Source organism: Panulirus ornatus, chromosome 15, assembly GCF_036320965.1.
Source record: "Panulirus ornatus isolate Po-2019 chromosome 15, ASM3632096v1, whole genome shotgun sequence".
Classification (NCBI taxonomy): domain Eukaryota; kingdom Metazoa; phylum Arthropoda; class Malacostraca; order Decapoda; family Palinuridae; genus Panulirus; species Panulirus ornatus.
The window spans coordinates 32,656,467-32,683,742 of NC_092238.1; the positions used below are offsets into that span (position 1 = coordinate 32,656,467).

General features: G+C 38.8%; 1 protein-coding gene across 3 annotated transcripts; it reads right to left on the reverse strand.

Moving 5' to 3' along the window:
- Positions 1-1,492: 1,492 nt before the first annotated feature.
- On the reverse strand, positions 1,493-27,179 carry LOC139753832 (uncharacterized). Of its 3 annotated transcripts, none has more exons than XM_071670736.1 (4): positions 27,061-27,179; positions 21,470-21,723; positions 8,552-8,762; positions 1,493-4,168 (listed from the first exon to the last, which is right to left on the reverse strand). In XM_071670736.1, the coding sequence occupies exons 2-4, from the start codon at positions 21,717-21,719 to the stop codon at positions 1,525-1,527; spliced, it is 3,105 nt and encodes a 1,034-aa protein (XP_071526837.1). In that variant the 5' UTR covers positions 21,720-21,723; positions 27,061-27,179; the 3' UTR covers positions 1,493-1,524. The 3 variants fall into 3 exon arrangements, with proteins under 3 accessions (XP_071526837.1, XP_071526836.1, XP_071526839.1); XM_071670735.1 differs by lacking the exon at positions 27,061-27,179 and adding an exon at positions 26,804-27,027; XM_071670738.1 differs by lacking the exon at positions 27,061-27,179 and adding an exon at positions 26,655-26,793.
- Positions 27,180-27,276: the final 97 nt, after the last annotated feature.

Genomic DNA, 27,276 nt, shown 5'->3' on the forward strand with positions numbered 1-27,276 from the left:
AGTCATGAGACATGCACATAAACATTTAGTAGCATTCTAGTTCTCATAGTATTGCAATATTAATCATTTACCCCAAAAATTATTCAGGTGTTAAAACTTAAGACACATTAGTCAAAATAAATTTTTTGTAAAAATTTCTGTAGTATCTTTGGTACAAGTTAGAGCCACATCCATTAACCCAGTCTATTAATATTGTATGCTTATTACACACCTAGTTACCTTGACCTTTAGATCTTAATCTCAAACACCTAACAAGTGTAGAAGTATGCATGAGGTATCTGTAGAATTTTGTCCATATCAGTCATGAGATGCTATGTGAACTAGTACCTTGGATACTGCACTGTAACTTTAACCTTTGATGCCTTTGACCCTCAGGACTTAATCAGATGCAGTACAGAACTTCTGGGTATAGTGTGTGTGTTACAAGTTTGTTCGATAGCTAATCACACTGCCCCGATACAATGTATACAAATGTTTACTATCATGCTACTGTGAATGTACACAGTAGCATGACCATTAACACTTAGCCTCGAAAGCTTCGGTGTAAAGATTTTTCATGTGCACAGACATTTTGGTACATAATCATCATGAAATATTGTCTACGTGACTAATTAGTAGCACATTAATAATCCAGGTCATGTGGCCTTTTACTTACCTCAAAAAATTAATGAGATGAATAGCTTTATATGCTGTATGTGGTACATATTTGGTCTCCATCAAATCCCATCATGAGATATTGTTCATACAGTAAGTTAATAGCCTTTTAGTATGCAAAATCCTTTTACCCCTGACCTTCAAAACTTTTTTGTAATCATCTGTGGTATAATTTAATTCATATCCAGTCAACTAGTCTGCATTCTTTTGACCTTTAACCCCAACCTTGAAAAATTAAAGTGAGCAACACTGTATGAATCAATTATGGTACAAGTTTGGTACGTATTGTCATGGGATAACATAGAAGAGCATTTAGTAGCCTTTTAGCACAATCTTTGTGACCCCCAACATTTCACCAAAGCATAATTACGCAAAGTCTACATGCAATGGCAATGGCACAAGTTTGGTCCAAATCTCACCTCCCTGTCATGATGTACTGTTTACTCATGCATTTAGTAGCAATCTTGTATATATGTGATGACCTTAGCCAAGACCAACATTCTACAAGGAACAGAACACTGTGATAAAGTTTAGCCCATCTATAATCAACACGTCACAACATAATGCATTATACAAACATTTAGTAGCATATCAGTGCGTGACAGTGACCTCTGACACCAACCTGAAATGCCTCAGGATACAAAGAATGTTGTATACAGCATCTGTGGTACACGTTTAGTCCATACCCCTTAGCTTTGGTATGAAAAGCGTAAACAAGATAAGGAAATACACATATAGAGGTCCAAACATTCCGTGCTTTGCAGCAAGGTGACCCAGCAAAGTGCCCTAAAGGCATACCATGGAAATATAAATTGCAAAAGGAAAAAGAAACATTCACAGTAAAATATACTTGCATTTACACATCACTTTCTATCCAAAGTTTTTGGTATCAGATAGTTCAAGTGAGTTATCAACATTAGAAATCTGTACATTATGTATATTTGAAAGGTGATCTTTTAATAACTCCTTGCTTGTAACAATTATCCCACATGATTCCTGAGGGCATGCATACAAGATAGCCTCACTGATCATAGCACTTTCATCTAGGCTGTGACTTGATGATAAAGCACTGGGGTGAGTCTCTGTAATGTGATGAGCAAGAGAACCTTGATCTTCAAATACTTCACCACAAGTTTCACAGCATGTGCTGTCACCTACAATGGCAAAGATGCTAGTTACAACTTCTTGTTCACTAGAAGAATCTAAAGTACCAGTCATTATGTCAATGCTACTGCCACACATCTCAATATGAGCTAGGAAATCCCCTCTAGATTTAAAGTCAGTTGTTCCACAATTGCTGCATCTCCTACAAGATTCAAGGTGTGCCATAAATTCTTCATGAGTTTGAAAGTTGGAAGCTCCACAGTCATTACACTTCGTTCTATGCCTCATCATGTGCTCTTTCCAAACGTCAGGGGCTACCACTACTTTGCAGAATTTGCATATACTCTTGGTAGGATCTTCTTTTCTTCGGACCTTTGTCATGTGTTCCCTTAAGCACATTATATTCTTAAATACTCTGTTGCAATGATCACAGGTAACTGCTGAGCCTCCATGCTTTCGATTCTTGTGAGATGGCAATGATGCTTTAGTGACCACAACTCCACATGCATTACAAGGCACATACTCATTTTCTAAATGAGTATACTTAATGTGTCTTGGGAGATTGAGAACAGACTTTCCACAAATTGTGCATTGTTCTCTTTGTCTATCACATTTTGTTGGTAACGATGATGAATCCATATTTTCAATCATGAACCTCTTATAAAGCCCTTTACCACATTCCAAACAAGTTTTATGATGTCCTGGATCAGTTTCACTCATTATTTCTAATTCAGTAGGAGTTCTTATATCTCCACAGTTGTTACATCTGTAGTCTTTACTTCTTCCTAAGCTTCCACCATGTTGGTGTCTTTCTAAATGAACTTCAAAATGTTTTCTGTCACTGAAATTTTTGTCACAAATCTCGCAATGAAACTTTGGTGCACAAACATGAGTTCTAACATGTTTATCATAACTGTATCTAATGTAGTACCTTTTGGGACAATATGGGCATTCATAAACTTCATCTCTTGTATGCAGAGGTATATGATATTTCAAATTTGTAAGACTTTTGAAAACTTTCCCACACTGCTCACAGCAGAATTTCTGATTTGGGTTATGGTCCTTCATGTGCCTCTCTAAAGCTGTCAAAAAGCCAAAATTCATTCCACATGTTGCGCACTTAAACTTCATCCAATCAGTTTCCTCGTGATATCTCTTGATGTGAGTTTGCAAATTTATTCTGTTCTGATATCTTTTCCCACAAAATTTGCATTCAAGGACAGTTTCATGTTTATGATCCTGCAAGGCTGTCTGAGACTCAAAGTCTTCATTACATATGGAGCAAGTAAATGACTCTTTAGCAGCAGATTGACTAATTGCATCAGATGAAGACTGATCTTGACAGTCTTGAGACACCTCATTTGCTTCTTCTGTTGTGGTATCATTTTCTTTGGATAGTACAAGTGAAACATCTCTAACTCCAAGATTTACCATATCATTATTATCAGATTCCTTTCCATCAAATGCATGTGAGCTACTGGAAGTGGTATCATTCCTATCTGCAACTACTTTTCTAAGATGTTCGTGTACATGTTTTTCACACTCTTCCTTAAAACTGAATGTCTTGAAGCACAAAAAGCACTCATAATCATCAAGCGATTCTGTTGCTGAGGATCTATCAAATTCATTTGAATCCTCTTCAATCTCACTGGTTGCTCGAATACTAAGACCTTCTTCAATTATATTACTGATGTTGCATTCCTCAACATTCTCTTGTTTAATGCTAACTAACTCTGTTGTGTTATCACTGTCTCTAGCTAGAGCACCATTACAGGACTCACTAGTGACTGAAGATTTTGGAGTCTCTAAAGCAGATTCAAGCAAATGCTTACGTTTTCTGCCCCTTCTTCCTTTTCTCGAAGAATGGGTTGCTTCTTCTGTCCAGTCCTTTGGGTTACTTAAGTCTTCTGTGTCTAACTGATGCCTCCCTGGCATGTCATAATATTTAAATGTACCATCTTCTTTCCTAATTTTGATAGCCCTTCCAGAACGTGTTCTGGTGATACTTGGAATTGCAGCAGTTGTTTCTTCATCATCTGAGAAAAGGGGAGGATCAGCTAGAGCTTCCAGTTCATCCTCATTACCATCTGAGTCTTCATATTCTCCCATCTTCCTTTTGTTAAGCAAACTAACTGGAATGTGATACCTATTTTCTGTATTCTTTCTTGGTCGGCCACGTTTTTTGGGAGGGTTATTCATCGCATTTATATTTTGCATGACATACTTATCGGTAGGTCGAGATTTAGCCCTTTCATAATCCATGATAAAAGCACTTGGGTTTGGAATCTCAATAGTTCTCTTAAATACAGCTCTCAACTGCCTGTTACTGCCTTTGTTCTTCCTGTTGTGATCTCCAGTGTACACTAATGGGCTGCTGTTGTCTTGTGCCATTACCATTTCTTTGTCAAACCTGAAAATAAAATAGGATCAAATTAGAGAACACAAAAAAGTCACATTATATTACAGTCAAGTACCATTTCACTTAAAGAAAATAAAATCTTTAACCTTTTGAATGTGGCAGTCCTGATATCCCTTATGCGCATTGTGTGCAGGATATTCATAAATATTACAGAATATTGATACGTTTGTTATTATTGTACAATTATCTAAAACATATTTTCTAAAACATGACATACAGCTCAAGCTGGTGAAACAGAGTTCATTTATGCTATGTCCCTTTAACTTATGCTGCTCTGCTGCCAGGTATACAATCATGGCACTCCCAGAATACTCTCAGCCATACACAGAGGGATGTGTAGTATTTCTGGAAGTGTTTTTGTCACAATCAAACGTGATTACAATGGGTTTTCAAGAAAAATGTCATCTTTTGAAAGTGCTATGGGTTTGTATATATTCAAATGAGGCTACATCACAGATAAAGGCTTCCTTGACATCACATAGACAGACCAGGATACAGAAAAATATTTGGCTGTGGCATTACATAACAATGCACAGGACACCAGTACAAGCACTCATGACTTTATACTTTGCCTCAAGAACAGGGCAATTTTACCATATAAACCCTGCTTGCTGTGAACACAAGAAATTACTTTGGCATATATGACTCAATCAAAATTAATCTCTCTGTAATCACTACTCCCTTCCCAATTCAATGAGGTGATTCAAGTACACACAGCCAGTGCAATAATCATTAACCTCCTCCATAACTAACTTTATAACGTGTAAGAATGAATGCTGTGACAGAAAATGAGTTACACATGGCTGCTTGAGAAGATGTAAGCAAAGGGGGCCTTCTCTTCATCTATTCATGAAGCTATATTGCTATCGTGGGGAAAATGGTGAATGAGTACACAAAAGTATATATAGGAAATGAAGTATTTAGATATATGGAAGTGGACTTAGCAGTGAATGGAACCATGGAAGTGAGTCATAGGGTAGGGGAGGGGGTGAAGGTTTCGGTAGCGTTGAAAAATGTGTGGAAAGAGAGAACGTTATCTCAGAGAGCAAAAATTGGTACGTTTGCAGGAATAGTAGTTCCAACAATATAATATGGTTGCAAAGTATGGTCTATACACAGGGTTGTACGGAGGAAGGTGGATGTGTTGGAAATTAAATGTTTGAGGACAATATGTGGTGTGAGGTGGTTTGATTAAGTAATGAAAGGGTAAAAGAGAAGTGTGGTAACAAAGAAAGTGTGGTTGAGAGAGCAAAAGAGGGTGTGTTGAAAATGAAAATGGTTTGGATACATGGAGAGAATGAATGAAGAAAGGTTGACAAAGAGGATATATGTATTAGAGGTGGAGGGAACAAGGAGAAGCAGGAGACCAAATTGGTGGTGAAGGGATGGAGTGAAAAAGATTTTGAGCGATCAGGGCCTGAACATGCAGGAGGGTTAGAGGCATGCAAGGAATACAGTGAATTACAACGATGTGGTATACCGGGGTCGACGTGCTGTCAATGGACTGAACCAGGGCATGTGAAATGTCTCAGGTAAACCTATGGAAAGGTCTGTGGAGCCTGGATATGGATAAGGAATTGTGATTTTGGTGCATTACACAAGACAGCAAGAGAATGAGTGTGAATGAATGTGGCCTTTATTGTCTGTTTTACTGGTGCTAATGAGATGGCCTTGATTTGGGCCTTAGCTGCCCATGCCATCTCAGTAAAAAAAAAAAAAAAAAAAAAAAAAAAAAAAAAAAAAAAACTGTGCAAAAGAGAGACTCTTGGATGTGAATGTACTGAGAGGGACAGCCAATGGGATGTGTGATCATTATTTGGAGGAGGTGAGAAAGACCTTGCACAAGGAGGATATAGATGACATAGGTTCAAAAGAAAGAGATGGGAAAGGGGTTTAGAATTTGAATCATCCAAAGTTGGTTCAGAGGAAAAACAAGTTGCCAAAAAGGGCAGCTTTAACAGTTGGAAAGCAAACAACAGATAGATCAGACCAGAAAAGAGGACGAAAGTTTGAATTACAGAAGTCATAGGAGATGCTTTTGGTTAAGGACCAAAGAGGTATGTCAGCTAAAGAAGTCAAGTCAGTACACTTTCTTTTCATGAAATAGCCCTTGGCACTTGTAAGAAACATATGGAAGAGGCTGAATGTGTTGGAAATTAACTTTTTAGGCACAACATGAGGCGTGAGGAGGGTTGAGTGTGTAAGAGTTGATTGGGTAAGAGTAAGATGTGGGACAGCAATAACAAAGGTATGGTTGAGACAGCTGAAGAGGAAGTACTAAAATGGTTTGGCCATATGGAGAGAATAAGTGAGGACAGGTTGACAAAGAGGATACATGTCTAAAGTGGGGGAAGACAAAAAAGAAGAAACTGAATTGGAGATGGAAAGATGGAGTGAAAAGGGTTTAGAGAGCTCAAGGTCTGAACACACACGAGGGTGTAATGTGTGCATCTGAAAGTGATGTGGTACACATGGAGTGACAGGGTGTCAACGGACTGAACCACGGTATATGAAGTGGCCAGGAGAAACCATGCTGGGCCTTGCTTTTTATAGGAAGTTGTAGTTTTTGTGCATTACAAATGACGTAATGAAAGAGAACGTAAGCAAAGGAAGTAATTTTTTCATCTGTTCCCAATGCTAGCTTCCTAACTTGAGAAACAGTGGACGCGTATGAAAAAATTATATGTATATGTTTCACACAAGGAAATACTTACTCATCAGCATATTAAATACTTAAGAAACAAAGAAGGACTACTAATCTCATAATAAACCAGCTAACAGCATCAGCTGACAAACATGTGTACTCAACATGACCCTAAGAAAACTGATAATGCTTAGGCTTAGGAGAACAGAAGGGAGGGCAAGATCAATTGGGCAGTCACTGACTGGCTGAGAAAGTGAAACCTTAAGTTGAGCTAAGGCTTCAGCTATATAAATCTGCCAAAAAGGGTGGTGGAGAAAGGCTTAATCACCAGTTTGATGATACCAGAAAGGACTCCTGACTTAATATTATCAAGGAATATCCATTCACTGTCATAGCAAACACCTGTAATTCTTCTTCATAAAACATTTCAGCTGCTTATCATTCCAACACCTTCTGGTATCAAAACGCCAACAGAGTTACTTTATAACACTTCAAATTCTTACCCAAGAATTCCATTTGTTACTGTTATTAACCAAGCATATGAAGTATGGAAGAGGAGAGAAAAGATGTGAAAGGATGGAGCAAAAGATGCTTTGAGTGTTTAGGGACTGAACATGCAGGAGGGTGTAAAGCATGCAAGGGACAAAGCAAACTGAATCAATGTTGTATGCAGAGGATAATGTGCTGCCAATGGGCTGAACCAGGGCATCTGAAGCAGTTGGAGGAAATGAAAGGGCTCTGGTTTGGTTTTGGATGTGGGCTTTAGTTTCATTGACAGATCTGTCTATCTATATATATCCTTGATGCCTGTTCCAACTGGAACTCCCTCAAAGGGGTGGCCACGGCAATAGAGTCTCCATAATTAGCGAACTCCAGTGCTGCTTCTTAGCCTCTGGCGCCTCCCCTAAATAGGCCAGTGGCAGAACGCAACTCTAACACAGTGTATGCTTAGACTCCTCCTAAATGTTCCTACTGACTACTATCTAATGCTCTTTCCTACTACTTCTACCACAAATTTCTAACTAATGCACCTGCCTAAACGTTCCTACCTACTACTTCTATCTACTGCTCCTACCATTTTGCTAAAAGGCAGGGCTAGCACATAGTGCATACTGCAGGAAAACCTACAAAGGAAAAAGACAGCTACCTGGGTCAGAGGAGAGCAACTTGACAACAATGAGGAGCTGGCTCACTTGGCAGATGTTACTATACCTCCTGACATCCAGGTGGGTAGTACTGATAAAATATCTCCCTGGTTGTTGTCTGCCTACCAACTACTACCTACCTCACTGACAGGTAGACAATGAATACGTGCAAATGAGGCCATTCCTTCTCTGTTCCTGGCACTACCACACTAATGTGGGAAACAGCAAACACACATGAGAAAAAATGAAATAAGTGCTTCTTGTTTACACTTGGAAAACTGAATGTCCCAAAAATGAGGGCCATTTCAAAGATAGACAAAGGAGCTAAGTAGAATCATAAAAGTACGGAGAGGAATAAGCAAAAACAGAAATATGAGAAAATAATGTTGAGCTTGTGTTAGTGCTGTTGCAGTGTAAATACAGCCAAAGAGAAGACAATTATGGGTGAAAGGGCAAGCTCAATTTCCCCTATGGCAGTATTTCCACTGGTAATATCAAACTAGAGAGAGAAAATAATCAGCTTAGTTTGTGATGAAGCAGACAGCCTACTTTACAGCTGGTTAGCAGTGTAAGTACGATACTTACTTAACAACTATAGCATCTGGATCCTCAACAGCAGGATTAATGTAGCATGGTGGAGGGTTGTTTTCCTTAACTTCGATTATCTGTCTTGACTGCTGAATCATTTCGTGTTCATTCTTAACAAGGCGACTCTGTATCTGAAGATTATCTGCATTATCTGTTGGGCCAAGTTCAATAACTTCTTCATCCATTAGTTCCACCTTAACAGGGAGCCCTGCAAAAAACACAAACTGATAAATAAGTGCTGACTCTTGATTTTCATAATGCAGGTAAGATGACAAAGCAAAATCTAATTACTCAAGACTTTTAGGCTAATGCCATTAATAACCTAAACTGCATTATGAGATAAGAGATGATATTAAGTGAATGTGATGTAAAACTTTTCTGTATGTTTGCCATTTCCAGCATTGGTGAGGTAGTACCAGGAACAGACAAAGAAATGATGTCATTCATTCACATCCACTATCTAGATGTTATGTATAATACATCAAAACCTGAACTCCCTATCTGTGTTTTTCCCTGCCCACTTACATGCCCAGATTCAGCAAATTATTTAAGCTGAAGGCTCCAGTCATGGACAAAAGTTCATATCAAGGCTGGGCCTCAATTGAAATATAGAGAGAAATACAGAGGTATGTATGGGACAGAATGAGTTGAAGCAATGTGGCACACAAAGGACAAAGTGCTACTAACATGCTATACCAAGGCATGTGAAGCAGTCAGGAGAAACACAGAAAGGTCTTTGGGGGTTGGCTGTGGACATGGGGTTCTGGTTTGCACTGTAAGGTAATCTTCAAATGAGTGCTCCAGATACATTCCTGAAAAATGGAGTGCTGAGCAAAACTGCTCTCTATGGGGTCAATATATCATTGCAGATATGGAGATGCATTCCTAATGATGTTACTTTTTACCTAATATATATACATATAAATAAAAATAAAAATATAAATATAAATATAAATAAATAAAAAAAATATATATATATATTTATCTATCTATTTATCTATTTTACTTTGTCGCTGTCTCCCGCGTTAGCGAGGTAGCGCAAGGAAACAGACAAGAGAATGGCCCAACCCACCCACATACACATGTATATACATACACGTCCACATACGCAAATATACATATCTATACATCTCAACGTATACATATATATACACACACAGACATATACATATATACACATGTATATAATTCATACTATCTGCCTTTATTCATTCCCATCGCCACCTTGCCACACATGAAATAACAACCCCTTTCCCCCTCATGTGTGCGAGGTAGCGCTAGGAAAAGACAACAAAGGCCACATTCGTTCACACTCAGTCTCTAGCTGTCATGCAATAATGCACCGAAACCACAGCTCCCTTTCCACATCCAGGCCCCACACAACTTTCCATGGTTTACCCCAGATGCTTCACATGCCCTGGCTCAATCCATTGACAGCACGTCCACCCCGGTATACCACATCGTTCCAATTCACTCTATTCCTTGCACGCCTTTCACCCTCCTGCATGTTCAGGCCCCGATCACTCAAAATCTTTTTCACTCCATCTTTCCTCCTCCAATTTGGTCTCCCACTTCTCCTCGTTCCCTCCACCTCTAACACATACATCCTCTTGGTCATTCTTTCCTCACCCATTCTCTCCATGTGACCAAACCATTTCAAAACACCCTCTTCTGCTCTCTCAACCGCACTTTTTATTACCACACATCTCTCTTACCCTATTATTACATACTCAATCAAAACCACCTCACACCACATATTGTCCTCAAACATCTCATTTCCAGCACATCCACCCTCCTTCACACAACTTTATCCATAGCCCACACCTCGCAACCATTTAACATTGTTGGAACCACTATTCCTTCAAACATACCCATTTTTGCTTTCCGAGATAATGTTCTCGACTTCCACACATTCTTCAACACTCCCAGAATTTTTCGCCCCCTCCCCCACCCTATGATTCACTTCTGCTTTCATGGTTCCATCCGCTGCCAGATCCACTCCCAGATATCTAAAACACTTCACTTCCTCCAGTTTTTCTCCATTTAAACTTACCTCCCAATTAACTTGGCCCTCAACCCTACTGTACCTAATAACCTTGCTCTTATTCACATTTACTCTCAACTTTCTTCTTTCACACAATTTACCAAACTCAATCGCCAGCTTCTGCAGTTTCTCACATGAATCAGCCACCAGCGCTGTATCATCAGCGAACAACAACTGACTCACTTCCCAAGCTCTCTCATCCACAACAGACTGCATACTTGCCCCTCTCTCCAAAACTCTTGCATTCACCTCCCTAACAATCCCATCCATAAACAAATTAAACAACCATGGAGACATCACACACACCTGCCACAAACCTATATTCACTGAGAACCAATCACTTTCCTCTCTTCCTACACATACACATGCCTTACCTCCTCGATAAAAACTTTTCACTGCTTCAAACAACTTTCCTTCCACACCATGTATTCTTAATACCTTCCACAGAGCATCTCTATCAACTCTATCATATGCCTTCTCCAGATCCATAAATGCTACATACAAATTCATTTGCTTTTCCAAGTATTTCTCACATACATTCTTCAAAGCAAACACCTGATCCACACATCCTCTACCACTTCTGAAACCACACTGCTCTTCCCCAATCTGATGCTCTGTACATGACTTCACCATCTCAAGCAATACCCTTCCCTTATAATTTACCAGGAATACTCAACAAACTTATACCTCTGTAATCTGAGCACTCACTCTTATCCCCTTTGCCTTTGTACAATGGCACTATGCAAGCATTCCGCCAATCCTCAGGCACCTCACCATGAATCATACATACATTAAATAACCTTACCAACCAGTCAACAATACAGTCACCCCCTTTTTTTACTAAATTTCACTGCAATACCATCCAAACCCGCTGCCTTGCCGGCTTTCATCTTCTGCAAAGCTTTTACTACCTCTTCTCTGTTTACCAAATCATTTTCCCTAACCCTCTCACTCTGCACACCACCTTGACCAAAACACCCTATATCTGCCACTCTATCATCAAACACATTCAACAAACCTTCAAAATACTCACTCCATCTCCTTCTCACATCACCAATACTTGTTATCACCTCCCCATTAGCCCCCTTCACTGAAGTTCCCATTTGTTCCCTTGTCATATGCACTTTATTTACCTCCTTCCTAAACAACTTTTTATTCTCCCTAAAATTTAATGATACTCTCTCACCCCAACTCTCATTTGCCCTCTTTTTCACCTCTTGCACCTTTCTCTTGACCTCCTGTCTCTTTCTTTGCATTATTTCCCTGCAAAAATTGTCCAAATGCCTCTCTCTACTCTTTCACTAATAATCTTACTTCTTCATCCCCTATCCCTGGGGATAGGGGAGAAAGAATACTTCCCACGTATTCCCTGCGTGTCGTAGAAGGCGACTAAAAGGGAAGGGAGCGGGGGGCTGGAAATCCTCCCCCTCTCATTTTTTTTTAATTTTCCAAAAGAAGGAACAGAGAAGGGGGCCAGGTGAGGATATTTCCTCAAAGGCCCAGTCCTCTGTTCTTAACGCTACCTCGCTAATGCGGGAAATGGCGAATAGTTTGAAAGAAAAAAGACCATGAAAGACAGTTGTTTGATAAAGAGTAACAACTGTAGTAAAATGAATGAGAGAGGCAGCATTTCAGTGAGATGCAGTGGGTGGGAGATAGGTGGAAGATGGGAGGCAGTGGATATCATATGGCTTTGCTCTCAATGAAGCCAATCCATTTATGCATCACTGAAATCATGATTTTGGCGGTGATAATATAGAAGTTGTGGTGGTGACAGGTATGTAGGTATGGTGATGATGGAAGTGGTGGTGGTGAGAGAGCCTGTGGTAAGTAGTGAGGAGGCAATGTGTCAATAAGTTATTAACACTGGTTGTAGCACTGCCAGGCACAAGTGAACAGCTGATGTCTACCTGCAAAACCGAGTGCAAGTAGAAATGAGCAACACTGTATCCCTTCAACATTACATTCCATAATATTCTAAAATATGGAGTGAGCAAGAAGGTGGCAATTAGAAATGTGGAGTGGAAGGGAGTAGTAACATGCACCAGGTGTGCTGTCGAGCACTCCTGAACAGGTGATGTTCAACCCACCATGCACTTGTGCTTCAGTTAACTACATTCAATTTTGTCATACAATAACACCTAAACTAATATAAAATTATAAAAAACATTAAATCATCAACTGAAATCATGAGTATTCATCCAAACAAAGCACTAAAGCAGCAACACATCATGACAGCAGTGGGAGAGCATAGGGCAGAAGAGGCTACTCCTGGGATGAGGGTCCAGGCTGTGGCTCACCTCATGTTTTGGCTGTTTCTTGAAGAAGGCATCTAATGCTGACTGTCTTTTCTTGAGTTTTCTATCAAGAAGCAATTCTCTACTGCAGGAAATCACATCAACAACAAATTCCCTTTGCCTTGCTGATGAGCTCCCTGTCTGTGTCATTCTTAGCATACTAGTGCATGATTTCACAGATCTTGGCGATACCATCACCAAAGAATGCTGTGACAAGGTTTCTCACTGGTGGTATCTCCGGCTCTTCTGCATCAGATTCATCAGCCTCACTCTGGATGCACTGCTGTGCAAATTCCCAAAGTTCATCATAAGTGAGACTGTCCCCATGAGCCTGCAGTAGCTCCTCCTTATCATCCACATCAACATCACCTGGTCCTACTTCATTGGCCATTTTGAAGATGTCAGTTGGGATCACCTAGGATGCTGCTGCATGCTTTCAGCCATAGCTTCTACCAAATTCAGTTTATGGAGTTGTTATCTAATTCACCCAGGTTGCTCTGATATCATCTATGATCTTCATGATGGGGTAGTTTCCCATAACTGTCTGATAGATTGCTCATTTTTGCCATCTATTTCCTCAACAAGCTGTCGGAAGGTGCAACAACAGTGGAAAGCCTTGAAATCTGGTACGACTCCCTGACCATTGGCTGGTTCAAGAAAGTTGCATAAGGTGGAAGGTAAATAACTTCTATGGGTGTGTCTGAATTCTCGTGGAGGCCTAGGTCATTATCAAGCACCAACAACACCCTGAGTTCAAGGTTTTCTTTTTCACAATAGAGTTTCACTGCTGAGAAAAATGTGATACAAAACACTGATGGAAAAATCCACTGTTATCCAAGCCTTCTTATCTGATTTCTAAATTCACAGACAAATGCTCCATTGGAAATCCCTACATAGTTTGTGATATTTCAAAGTGGTAGATGAGCAATGATTCCTGCTTGAAGTCTCCTGAAGCATTACTCCCCAGCAGTAGTGTTAAGTGGTCTTTTGCAACTTTGAACCCAGAAGCATGCTTCTCTTCTTCAGACAAAAGAGTGAGGGATGGCTTTCAGGGTGTCAGGAAATTTCTGAGCCGCCTATATGTCCCCAATGGCAGCTTCACTACAAATATGGATGCTGTGCAAGTCACTGCATCATTTGAACTGATCAAACCTCTGCTAGCTAAAAATGTCTCTGGCCTATATCTTCTTCCTGCAGGTGTCTGAAAATGCTCCTTGCTTTTTCTATAATGAGAAATTGGCTTAACAGCATCTTGCACTGCATTTGGTCATCCATCCAAATGCTTAGCACACCCATTTTTTCTAAAAGACTACTTCTTGAACAAATCAACTCTGTTGCTGTTAACTTTATGGTTGTCATGTCAGGAGCTCTCACCTTGTCTGCATTCTTAATAATGATTCTAACTGTCGATGTAGCCAATATGAAATTTCAAACTAGCTTACAACTACCTCAAAAGTTTAAATTTTACATCCATGAAGAGGCCTTTCCCAAGTATTTCAGATGCAATAACAGCACCAGAACTTGCAGCCATGTTCTTGGCACAATGGGTAAAAAATGGTCACAATAATATTGAAAAACCAGAGAGTCAGCAAGATGTGCACAGTGTAAGCATGTCAAAATTTGCACTGTACTAACAAGGGAGAGTGCTTGGCACTGACTGAATGTGAGTTCATGCGTGTGCAGTGCTCTGATTGGCAGAGAGTGTATAAATAAAGAAAACTGTTCTCAGCATCTTGTCAGTGTTTGGACTAGTGACTTTAGACTTCGTTTAAAGATTTTCATTTTTTTCCTAGTAAAACTAGAGCTCCAAGATGCAAGCAAGTGTTATAATGAAATGGTACTTTAAGGGGAAGCACTATCCAGGGTATTACTGTATAATATGTAACAGCCAGAGAGTGTATGAGAGCAAATGAGACCATTCTTAGTAAGAAAAAAAAATCTATCATTACTATCATTATCATATTTGTTGCAATTTCCTGCCAAAGAGGGGTTACGAGGGTAGCATCAAGAAGAGATGAACAACAACCTCACATTCACTATCTAATTGTCTTGCATAATATACTAAAACCAAAGGCCCCTATCTACAGTCAAACCCAAAAGACCATTCCATGATTTCCCCTAACCACTTCACATACTCTCGTTCAAACCATTAACAGAATAAGGCCTTTTGTAAACTGCAACCCTCCAATTCATTCTATATCAAAAATGTCTCTCTACTTCCTGAATCTTCAGGCCCTGACAACTCTAACCTTCCACAGTCCCATCACCGGTACTTCAGGTAGGTAAGCAGCTAGGCAAAGCCCCTTGCTCCCTTCACCTATTGAGAAATCTGAGGGTATGAGTCATGGGACACCTAATGCTATTGCACTGCCTATGTACAGATGACCTAGAGAAAAAGAAATAAGGAGTGAATAGACATCAAAGATTTGAGAATAATCTATTTATCAATATCTCTTACTCCTCCTCCCAACGGGAACTCCCTCATGGGAGTGACCACAGCAACAGTCTCCATAACTAGTGAACTCCAGTGCTGCTTCTTAGCATTCAGTGCCTCACCCTTAATAGGCCACTGACAGAGGGCAACTCTAGTACAGTGTTTGCAGAAGCTTCAACCCAACGTTCCTTGAATTCAAGGAACATATTGAAAAGACAGTGTTTTCAAGCCACTTGATGAGTAGAATGATATTGAGAACAACTGCAACATGAGACAAAAACTTTATGATGAAAACATGCAGTGTACATATAAGAAGTTAACTCAAATGCAGCTGGGTTGTAAAGTCAACAGTAATTCAAACTGACTTAAACAAGATAGAAATAGAGAGAAACACTTTACTAGTAAGATAAATGGAACAAATCATATGAATTACCAAGAATGACTAGAATAACTAGAGCTTTACAGTCTTGAATGTTGGAGGGAGACAAACAAACAAGGGAAATTAAAAACAATGCTTTGAACCTAAAAGCAACCAGATAAGGATGATAAAGTCAACAGTAATTCATGGAACCATACCAAAAATGCATTAGAAAAAGATACATGAGTGCTCAGCAGGGAAGTTGAATGATTATTTGGTGTAATATGGGATGATACAAGAAATTTCAATGGACTTTGTAAACATTTAAAAGATCAAGCTCATGACTGAAGACAATACCAGATAAACCTAGAATAGATAACTATACCATAAGAGTAGCTGCTGAAAAAATAACATTAAGTAAGACAAGTGAGAAGATAAGGCCAGGCATTCAGATATATGTCATTTGTCAACATATAAGTTAAGTGGGGAGTACAACACACTAAGCCTGCCACTGTAGCGAAATTTTGTCATAGGTACTCATAGGTAAGTATCTCTGACATACATACCTTCTTAATCAATTCCTGCATATCCTCTTCATATGTCCATACAATTTCATTATATTTTGTCCAACTCTTTCACTCATAATTTGTTTATCAGCTACCACACCTTTCTCTTATAGTCATCCCTCAGATGATCAACCTGCCTCATGCCATGTATCGCTGACATTTAACTTCCACCAGGTCAATCCTCTTCTGTTGTTTCCCCTACAAGGCAATGACCTCTACTTCCACACACTGCTCAATACATCCAGGACATTAGCCCCCTCTTCCATCCCATAACACAATTCTGCCTCCATCATTCCAACCACTGCCACGTCTTCATGATATCAAAATCATTCCACTTTCTCTAAGTCCTCCCCATTTAGAATTACTCTCAAACTGTCCAGTCTCATCTCCCTGTTGCATCTCAGCACCTTACTTTTGTTCACATGTATTTTCAACTTTCTCCTTTCACACACCCCAAAAATGTCTCCAGCTTCAATAATTTCTCTCATGAGTAAAATGCCAGAACAATTTCATCTGCAAACAGTAACTAATTGACCTACTAAGCACCCCCACCCTCAGTATGCTGTAGTTCTGCCCCTCACTTTAAGACCCTTGCATTCGCCTTCCATCCATAAACAGAATAAACAATCTCGATACTTTCTACTCACAAATATGTCTTACCATTGTTAAAATTTCCTCGCTTCATTTCATGACTTTCCATTTATCTAATGTATTTGTAGTACCATCCATAATGCCTCTCAGTCAACCCTATCATACACTTCCAGATCCTTATATGCTGCATACAATTCATTCTCTCTCTCTCCAAGTATTTCTCACATAATTCTTTTAATGCAAACATTTAGTTCACACATCCTTTACTACCCCTGAATGCACATTGCTTCACCCCAATTAGATGTTCTGTGGATGCTACCACTCTCTCAATCATCAACCTCTCAAACACCTTAGCAGGGATATTCAACAGACTTATCCTCTGTAATTTGAGCATTCACTTTGATCCCCTTCATCTTTATATAAGGGCACTATACATGCACTCTACCAATCTTCATGCATCTCACCTTTAGACATACAAACAGTGAATAGCCTAACTAAAGTACAGTAAAACCTCTGTTATCTGAAATGCTTAGGGAATGCATCATTTTCAATGATGAACTCTCCAGTTTTCAAGTATCTAATACATCAAATAGTTCAATTGTAATATCTGAAGATATTTAACTTATTCGTAAATATATGCCAGAGGAAATATCAATATATGTATGCAAAAAAGCAAATGATGCTGAAGTTCTCCGTAAGTGCAGCCTCAGACTCACCCTTAGCCAGCCTCTTGCAAAACTCCATCTTCTTTTCGAGGCTTAAAACATTCCTCTTGCACTTCAAGTGAGATGTAGATGGCTTCATGGAACTGTCAGACAATTGCTGACGATGCCTGAAAGGGGCCATTTTTAACAATAGTAGCCCTGGGTTACACAAATGTCTGAGACCATTACACAACACCATGCCAGAAAGCATATGGGAGATGGTAAACAATCACCAATGCCACAAAAGACCAGATGGTGAGTACGATGATTGCTGCAGTGCGGTGTGTGCACGATTTGAAATATTTCTATGCATCTCATTTATATTTTTTCTTGATAATTGAGGGTTGTCAACTGAAATTGAAAATATACATTGTTTTGAACATTTCACTGTGCAGAATTACAGATAACAGAGGTTTTACTGTTGTACTATTTCTATCATCATCATTATTATCAGTAAATTATAACAATCATCATCATCATAATTGTCATCATTTTTTTTTTCATAACTGATCGCCACTTTCTGTTTCAAAAAGTCTGATTTCAAATAAATCTGAAGTATGATTCTCTGATAATGATCATTGCACTGAGCATTTTTAGTGTACATTGTGTTTATGTGGGTAAGTGTTTTCCTTTTTTTATTTGCAATTAATCAGCTGGTATTTGACTTTCTTATCATGTTTTCATTTCTGTCTATTTTCATTTGTTTATCAGTAAAACCTAGGCTTAGGCACAATTGCATTAAAAAGATTGAAGATTGATTGCCAGTACAGTTACTTGTTGAAGTTGTTATTGCAGTAATAATTTTCACATGATTACTATGTAATTACTTTTAACATAAACTAAAATCCTAATCCTTGCATTAATTGATCTTTATTGTTTATTTTATAGGCGTCAACTGTATCTCAGCATTCTTGCTATTACATCTTGAAAATTTGAGGCCAGAAATAGATACTTCAGCATTGCTTTGAATCATCATGTCTCTTCAAAGGTACCATCTTTTAGGCAGCTGTTATTAGGGTAAAACACTTTACCTACTACCATAAATGTGCTCTCATTAATAGTTGATGAAGCCAAAACAGCCAAGGACTTGTAGGTTTGTATGGTCACTATGGTTAGGTGTGACTTCTGCTCCTTCTAGATGTGAAGGAGATTGTGCTCTTTCAGCTTGATTAATGTACTTCTTTACCTCAGCCTTAGCATAGGAGTTGTGATGCACTGGTGGTGTGGCAGGTGAAGATGAAGAAATCAGAATCCAGTTTGTATTGCTTCTTGGGGTTCTTAAATGTAACTTGAAGATGTAGCACTACACTGAGATGGGTGGGGCTTTATAGGTTAGACAAGTTTGCAAGTCAGTTTGTTGAGGAAATCCTTTATCAGAAATTATTCACCATTGGTGGTGCACCAACATAGAAAGAATGTAGAGGGAAGCAAACTGGAACAGTTCATTGTGTCCGTTTGAGGCTGTCTGCAATATCAGAATCTTGAATTTTATGATGTAGAGAAAGGAGGACTTAATGAGAAATATATCTCTGGAGGCACAAACAATGTTAGCTGTGGAAAAGAAGTAAAGTGTTTACCAAGTTTGTTTCTAAACATATCAGTGGTGTTCTTCTGAATACTTTTATGTGTATATTATTCCATATTTATCCCTGGGGATAGGGGATGAAGAATACTTCCCACGTATTCCCTGCGTGTCGTAGAAGGCGACTAAAAGGGGAGGGAGCAGGTGGCTGGAAATCCTCCCCTCTCGTTTTTTTTTTTCTTTTTTTTAATTTTCCAAAAGAAGGAACAGAGGGGGGCCAGGTGAGGATATTCCACAAAGGCCCAGTCCTCTGTTCTTAACGCTACCTCGCTAATGCGGGAAATGGCGGATAGTTTAAAAGAAAAGAAAAAGAAAAAGAAGAAAGAAGAAAGACCACATTTGCTCACATCCATTCACTAGCTATCATGAGCAATGCATTGAAATGACAGCCTCCTATCCACACCTAGGCCCCACAGACTTTTCCATGGTTTACCCCAGCTGCTTCACATGCCTTGGTTCAGTCCATTAACAGCAAGTCAACCCCTGTATTCTGTATACCTTACTGTTCCAGTTAACTCTATACTGTTCCAATCAACTCTATCCTATTACTGACTTTCACCCTCCTGCATGTTCAGGCCCCAATCATCAGAATATTTTTCAAACCATCCTACCATCATCAATTCACCCCACACTTCACTAAATAATCCATTTAAAAATGGTTTCTTACCAGAAATTCCTCACAGTATCTATTCTCATAATTCACCTTCAATTCTAATGAAATCTGTCAGAAGTTCTTGCACTTTACAATTCATTCTACTGTCACAGATCCACACTTCACTTGCAAACACTGATGTGGAATACATCATTCCAATAAAATTCACCACTTGCCCTCCTCAGATTTCCAAAATATGCTCATATGACATCACTCTAATCCTGATAACCATGTTTCTATTTTTACTATCAAGCCAAATGTCCTTTTCAACAATTCCCCTTACCTTTAATAATGGCTAAATTCCTCTATATAAATAAGTGTGTCACTATAAGTAGCTGGTTGGCTGCTTTGTGGGAATAGAGGTTTGACATCAAGGGTGACATACCACCATGTTATCATCATTCAAGATATCTTATATCATTGGTAAATAAAAAAAAATAAACATGCTGTTTATGAAGTACAACATGCTTATTCTTTATCTTGAAGTGTTCATTATAGGGCTTAAGGTACGTCTCCCAAGAGGCACTCCCCCTAATCCATCATTCCCATACCCTTGTTCCTTGCTAACCATGCTTGTGTGTACCACAGGGTCTTCCAGGAACTTAACTCCCGTAGTTGGTAAGGGACTTCCATAGTACCTTACAATTTCATCCCACACTTTAACAAGTAATCCATTTCTAATTTGGTTTCTTCCTATAATTTCCTAACTATATTCATTCTTATAATTCACTTCACTGGCAAACACTGGTGTGGGATATATCGTTTCAATGAAATTCAACACTTTGCCTGAGACTTCCGATAAGCTTATAATACAAAAATTGCACTCTGATAACTAAGTTTCTATACCAGCTATCATGCCAAATGTCCCACTCAGATCTCTAAACTTTTTTAACTTATACAACAATCCATTCAGTCAAACATCAAGTTCAAACATCTTTTTCTCTACCATAACATCCTTACATCTTTTAGCACTAATGAATTTTCTTTTCCATAGTCCTTCAATGTACTTTATATGTTTTGCTGACCACTTTTATCAATGTAGCTATTTCTGTAGCAAATATTCATAACTCAATCCCTTCTAGCACTCTCCGTTCTGTTTCACTTTACTGAAAGATAAAAATTTTCCCAATACCACAAAAATATGCATTAAACAATTAATGCAAAGCCAGCTAAAGAGTGAGTGAGCAAATGGGTGGAAAAATGCAAACAAATGTGAAAAAATATATAATTTTGTTACAACTGACTTTTAGTCTGAACCATTCACTTTCAATACTATTTCTTAAACATGATACCATAAAAAGTTATAACTGTTTCTAGTAGCTTCACCACCCTTCATCATACACTCCAAAAATGTTCAATATCTCTTCAGTTTCAATTTTACAGAGGCCTTTTCTACATTAAGCACAGCCAAAATTTTGTCAATCTTATTTCTTTTTTCTTATATATATCTACCAACATTACAAAACTATCACCTGCCAATTTAGTGGCCAATCATCCCACAAGAGCTGATAAATAGCTCCTAGCTTCAATTATTATGCAAGTTCATTGTACATGTATACAAAATCAATTTCAAGTAAGAATAGAAAACATAATGGTACACTTAAATACATCACCATCAATCTTTTCAGTAATTACCCTGAAATAAAATAATAGTAAAGTTCATCTATATGATACGTGTTTCACATACCTAAAGCTTCAGCCATGTCTATGTCAATTCTTTCCCTTTCCTCTTCTTCATCCTCTTCACTGTCATCTCCAGGTTCTGAGGGTGGATCATTCAAAGGCACTTGCAAGTTCCTAAGTCTGAGGATAGCACGAGAGAGTTGGGCCGATGAGTGTTGGCGAATATTGTGTTTGTGGTAATTATAAACAGAAGGCAACACACTACCACAAATCACACATTCAAGCTGAACTTTTCTTGTGTTTCTTTCTTTCATGTTTCTGAAAATCAGATATCTTGGCTTTAATACTGGTTTTTAAGGAATTCATGAATTTGCAATGATATAGTGAGAGATGACAGGTTGTGAGAATGGATGACCTATGACTGAAGTGGATACAAGAAATAAAAGCAAAAAAAGAGATGAAATGGGTAAATTCATTTATGTATTTCCATATAAGTTGGGAGGGCTTTGAAATTTAAAGGAAATGAAAGTTTGGGTGTCATGAAACAAAAAATCTAATGTGATAAAACCTCAAACCCTTCCTAACATATGAAAATCTGGGAGTGACATGATGACCACAATCAGTAATACTAAATTTCATTGTACAGCCAGTTTTGTTGGAACTCAAGGAGTGGTGATCATACAGCATATCTAAACTATTCCAAATATGTCACATTTAACATACATCCTAAAGCAGGAAGGTGCACAAACACATTATGATGTTGGAATTCAAGAATATGGTATCTAAATACATATGAAGTGGATTATGAATTGAACATATGATATATATGGTCTAGACATCTCATAGCTCAAACTTTGCAATGTGCAATACAATAATTCACTTTGATGCACTGAAAAATAGATTATCCACATGCAATGATGAATGATGACGTTCTAAAAACAGCCATTAGGGACTGCTTTTACAAAATTCAGCCTTCAAAATGGAAGAAACTGTCAAAGAGAATATGGATGCACATCAAAAAATGCAATGTAAATAGAAGACATCACAGAAATTACCTGCAATTTACAGAGTATGATTTGGAACATTACATTTTCTAATGAAATAACACATAAGGCAACAGTGGTGAAAATTACAAATATTAGGGGAAATGTAGGGGTTAACAATACTAATGTAGGTTAAAAACTTGTAAGATATCTACTGAATCCATAAAAACTTCATCTAACCTCCCTAGCAGCCAGAATCTAATGTAAAAATGCATCAACATTAATGTGGTGTGCTGCTGAAGTCTGCAAAGAATGGCTGCTTTTAGGAAAATTGGGCAGTACCAAGAATGGCTGCTAAATGTATCAGTTCTTTGACTTTAATCTGCAGTTGGCACAATGCTCAGAATACGTCTATTATATTTCAATGATAATACTGAAATTTAAGATGAATCTCACTGGTATATGAAGGTTACATACGGCTTTCAGAATTTCTGTTGAATTTTGATGTTTCATCTACTTTCTTCTATCTATATCTCTGACACTTATTCCTCCCAGGAACTCCTACCAAGGGGTGCCTATGGAAAATAAGTCTCCACTTATCCCTGTCCATATGTGCAGCCCTTGCACACACCATTCCAGGCATTCTTTCACCATTTCCCTCCTTCCAGTATTTCTCCACACTATTTGCCCATGTCACAGGAGGTTTTCCACTCACTCCAACCCCTTTATTGAACTATCATACACTTTCCTTGAAAACTCCCAGTATTGCATCCTTTCCACATGCCCAAACCACCTCAAAATATTACATTTTGCCCATTATACCACTCCACAATTGACTCCCTTTGCATTCTCTGCCATACCACATTTCTCATACACCCTTTCATTTCTTTCTTCATTCCAACTAGCCACACCACATGCTCTTCTCAAACAGCTCATTTCCACAGCCTAGATTCATGACCTCTGTGACTCATTCCATGTCCATGTCTTGGCTGCATAATCAGGGTTGGGAGAATTATACTGTCCCTTAATCCTCTCTCACTTCCATACTTATACCTCTACCTTTCATAATTCTATTATGGGACCCATTGGCACTTATATCCTGTACTGCTCTCCCTTATCTCTCCTTCCATATCACCACACTTAACCAAGAAAGCTCATAGATACTCAAATTCTCTAACTTCTTCCAGTCTCTTTCACCCATATCCAAAGCTCAATTAATTACACTTTCTTCTTTCACTCTATAAGGTTTTATAATATATAAACTTTCTCTGTTTCCTTTCAAACACCATTACTTTACTTTTCATTTGCATTCACCTTCACTCGCCTGCACTTACGCACATCATAAAACACATTGGTATCCTTCTGCATCTCTTCACTCTCAGCATACAACAGTGTCATCTGCAAACAGGCTTGCCACTAGCCACCATATATCACCGCCAAACTCCATCTCTGTGCCCCTTTTCCCTTTTTCTTTTTTAAAGTTAACCAAGATGGCAAGGGCAGCTTTCATCTCTTTTATCACTACATCCATATTCATACTAAAAAGCTACGGTGACATCAAGCAGTCCTGCCTCACACCCACTTGTATACCAAAACTTTCACTCAGCTCTCCATCCACTCTTACTCATGCATTTGCTCCTCTACAGGTTTTTGCACCATCCAACAGTTGTCCCCTTATACCATATACCCTCAACACATCACATAAAACATTCCACTCAACTCTGTCATACACTTCTTACCTTTTGCTAAATACCTTTCCAAAGTCATCTTTACCAGAGCAATATGATCCACACATCCCCTACCTTTCCTAAAACCCCCTTCCTCTTCACTTATTCTGTATTCAGTCACCTCCATCACTCTGTCAATTAATATTCTTGCATACACTTTTCCTGGTATACTTAACGGAGTTATTCCCCCATAATTGCTATATACATCCTAAGCACCTTTTCCTTTGAATAAAAGAATGATAACAGCTTTCACCCAATCCTCAGGCACAACCTTCTATTTCCATGCAAAATTACATATAAGATGCATCCACTCTATCACACTTTTTCCTCCATACTTTAGCATTTCATCTGTAATCCCATCCACTCCAGGTGCCTTTCCTATGTCTGCGTATGTGAATGTATATATGTTGATATGTATATGTACATGTATGTATATATGTATGTATATGAGTGGATGGATATTAGTCTGCTTCCTGGAGCTACCTCGCTGACATGGGAAACCGATAAAATATAATAATAATAATTCATAATTTGCACCACTATTGCAATATCAAAATAAAAAATGCTACAAAACACACTTGAAAACTCTTATTGTAGAACAAGATTACTACTGTACAACAAGATTACTACTATCCAAATGATTAACAACTTTAAAACTATCCCACCCCACAGAAAACAGCATCACTATCCCCTGCTTGAGCAAGGTAACACCAAGAAAACAGACAAAAAAAAAAAAAAAAAAAAAAAAAGGCCCCCATTTGTTCATACTCAGTCTCTAGCTGTCATGTGTAATGCACCGAAACCACAGCCCCCTATCCACATCCAGGCCCCACAGACCTTTCCATGGTATACCCCAGAAGTTTCACATGCCCTGGTTCAGTCCATTGACAGCATGTCGACCCCAGTATACCACGTCGTTTCAATTCACTCTATTCCTTGCACACCTCTCACCCTCCTGTATGTTCAGGCCCCAACTGCTCAAAATCTTTTTTACTCCATCCTTCCACCTCCAATTTGTTCTCCCATATATCCTCTTTGTCAATCTTTCCTCACTCATTCTATCCATATGCCCAAACCATTTCAACACACCTTCTGCTCTCTCAACCACACTTTTTATTTCCACACATCTCTCTTACCCTTTCATTATTTACTCACGTCAAACCACTTCACACCACTTATTGTCCTCAAACACTTCATTTCCAACAAATCCACCCTCCTCAATACAATCCTATCTATAGCCCATGCCTCACAACCATATAACATTGTTGGAAATACTATTCCTTCAAACATACCCGTTTTTGCTCTTAAAGATAACGTTCTCTCCTTCCACACATTCTTCACTGCTCCCAAAACTTTGCCCCCTCCCCCACCCTGTGGCTCACTTCCACTTCCATGGTTCTATTTGCTGCTATGTCCACTCCCAGATATCTAACATACTTCACTTCCACCAATTTTTCTCCATTCAAATTTACATATATACATATATATATATATATATATATATATATATATATATATATATATATATATATCAACCAACCCATAGGGGTTGCTGAACAGCTGGGATGGCTGTGGGCCGACTGTCGCAACTAGGTTTCAAACCAATGCACTCAACTGCAGGCAGCCTGTAAAAGTGTCAAGATCAGGAACATTAATTGCTACACCAGGGAGGCCCACTATCACCATAAGAAAAATCCATAAATTCAAGTCAAGCTCTGCAACTTTCCTCGTATACTCTAAATGCTATAACATAAATGCACAACGAAATCACTCTATTTAAAGCTAGTTTTGAATTTGATGCATAGCTAAACTGGTAATTCACCACATTTTGCATGTAATGGTTATTTTGCCATCTAGTCAGCACCAATGTGTTAAACTTCATTTTGGTATTTTCAAGTTTATCTTCCCTTGTAGAGTATAAGTCAAGTTTATCTAGGCTTGGATTACATTGAGATAGGCCTGGAGAAGGAGTCCACTCATGCTTATTTTACCCAATTCAGTAATTTATACTTGTGGTGCCCCTAAACTATAACTACATAGGAAAATAAGTCGACAAAATGCAACTCAACTGATCCATGCCAAAATAGTTACGTACTATGCATGTCTTCCTCTAATACTTTATGTCCTAGCAGCTTGCAAGACTCAGTTTAAGACACTGCAATATGTTCCAGCAGCATATAAGTGCCTAGAACATCCCATTATGTCAAAGTAACATGTACGAATTGCTTGGGACACAGCATATATAAAAGTGCCTGGGAGAGCCTAGCCGATCCTAGCAGCATGTATGAAGTACCTGGGACACCCCTAATATGTCCCAGACGCATGTATAAGCGTATGACATCCCATTTGTCCCAGAGGCATGTATATACCTTGTACACCCCATTTGTCCCAAACGCATAAATATGTCTGGGACACCCCAATATGTCCCAGCAACATGAATGAGTCGCCTGGGACACCCCCACAGTCCCAGCGACATCATTCATGGTTCAGTGCCTGGTTCATGCAATAAATGCTCATCTCACACATTTCACATCTGTACCTTCGGTCGGCCAATTATGGGCCACTCATAGTTGTGTTTTGTCTCGTTTCAGCCAATTCCCAGCTTCCTGCCATACACGACTTATGGCCATTCGCGCGGCGGGGCGCGGGGGGTTGGAAGGAAGGGAATATTACGTTGCAAATACTTACTTTTACCCAATGCCTGTCTCTTCATTTCTTTCCGTGAATGTAATCATGCACCAATAAATATCTTGAAATTTCATGATAGTCATCAGCCTAGACAGCATGTGTAACCATCACCAACACCACCAACATCACCAGTCACGAGTCTGTGTTTATGTGACTTAATTTTCACCATGTTGGCCGCCGACCTAACGACCGCCACATTCCGGCGGGAAACGCCGAGGAAATTAGTCTCGCACATTTTTCATAAATGCGGCACCTACCTGCTAAAAACTGCCACCAGTTGGCATATAATAATATATATTACAAAATGGAAAGCATCAGTATCTTTACAAAGGGAACACAAGTCGCTTATGTATGTACCAAGATGGCGCTTGACTCTGGTATTTACGGCCCACAGTGGATGGCCGGCGCTAAATTCAAAATCTAAGTCTTTTCCGTCTCCGTAACTTGATTACGAATTATTATAATTAAGATAG

Coding starts and splice junctions, on each gene's coding strand:
- LOC139753832 (XM_071670736.1), bottom strand. CDS start 21,719: ATGAAAGAAAGAAACACAAGAAAAGTTCAGCTTGAATGTGTGATTTGT. Junction 8,763..21,469: donor AGACATGGCTGAAGCTTTAG/GTATGTGAAACA, acceptor TGTTTTTTGCAG/GGCTCCCTGTTAAGGTGGAA. Junction 4,169..8,551: donor CCAGATGCTATAGTTGTTAA/GTAAGTATCGTA, acceptor TTTTATTTTCAG/GTTTGACAAAGAAATGGTAA.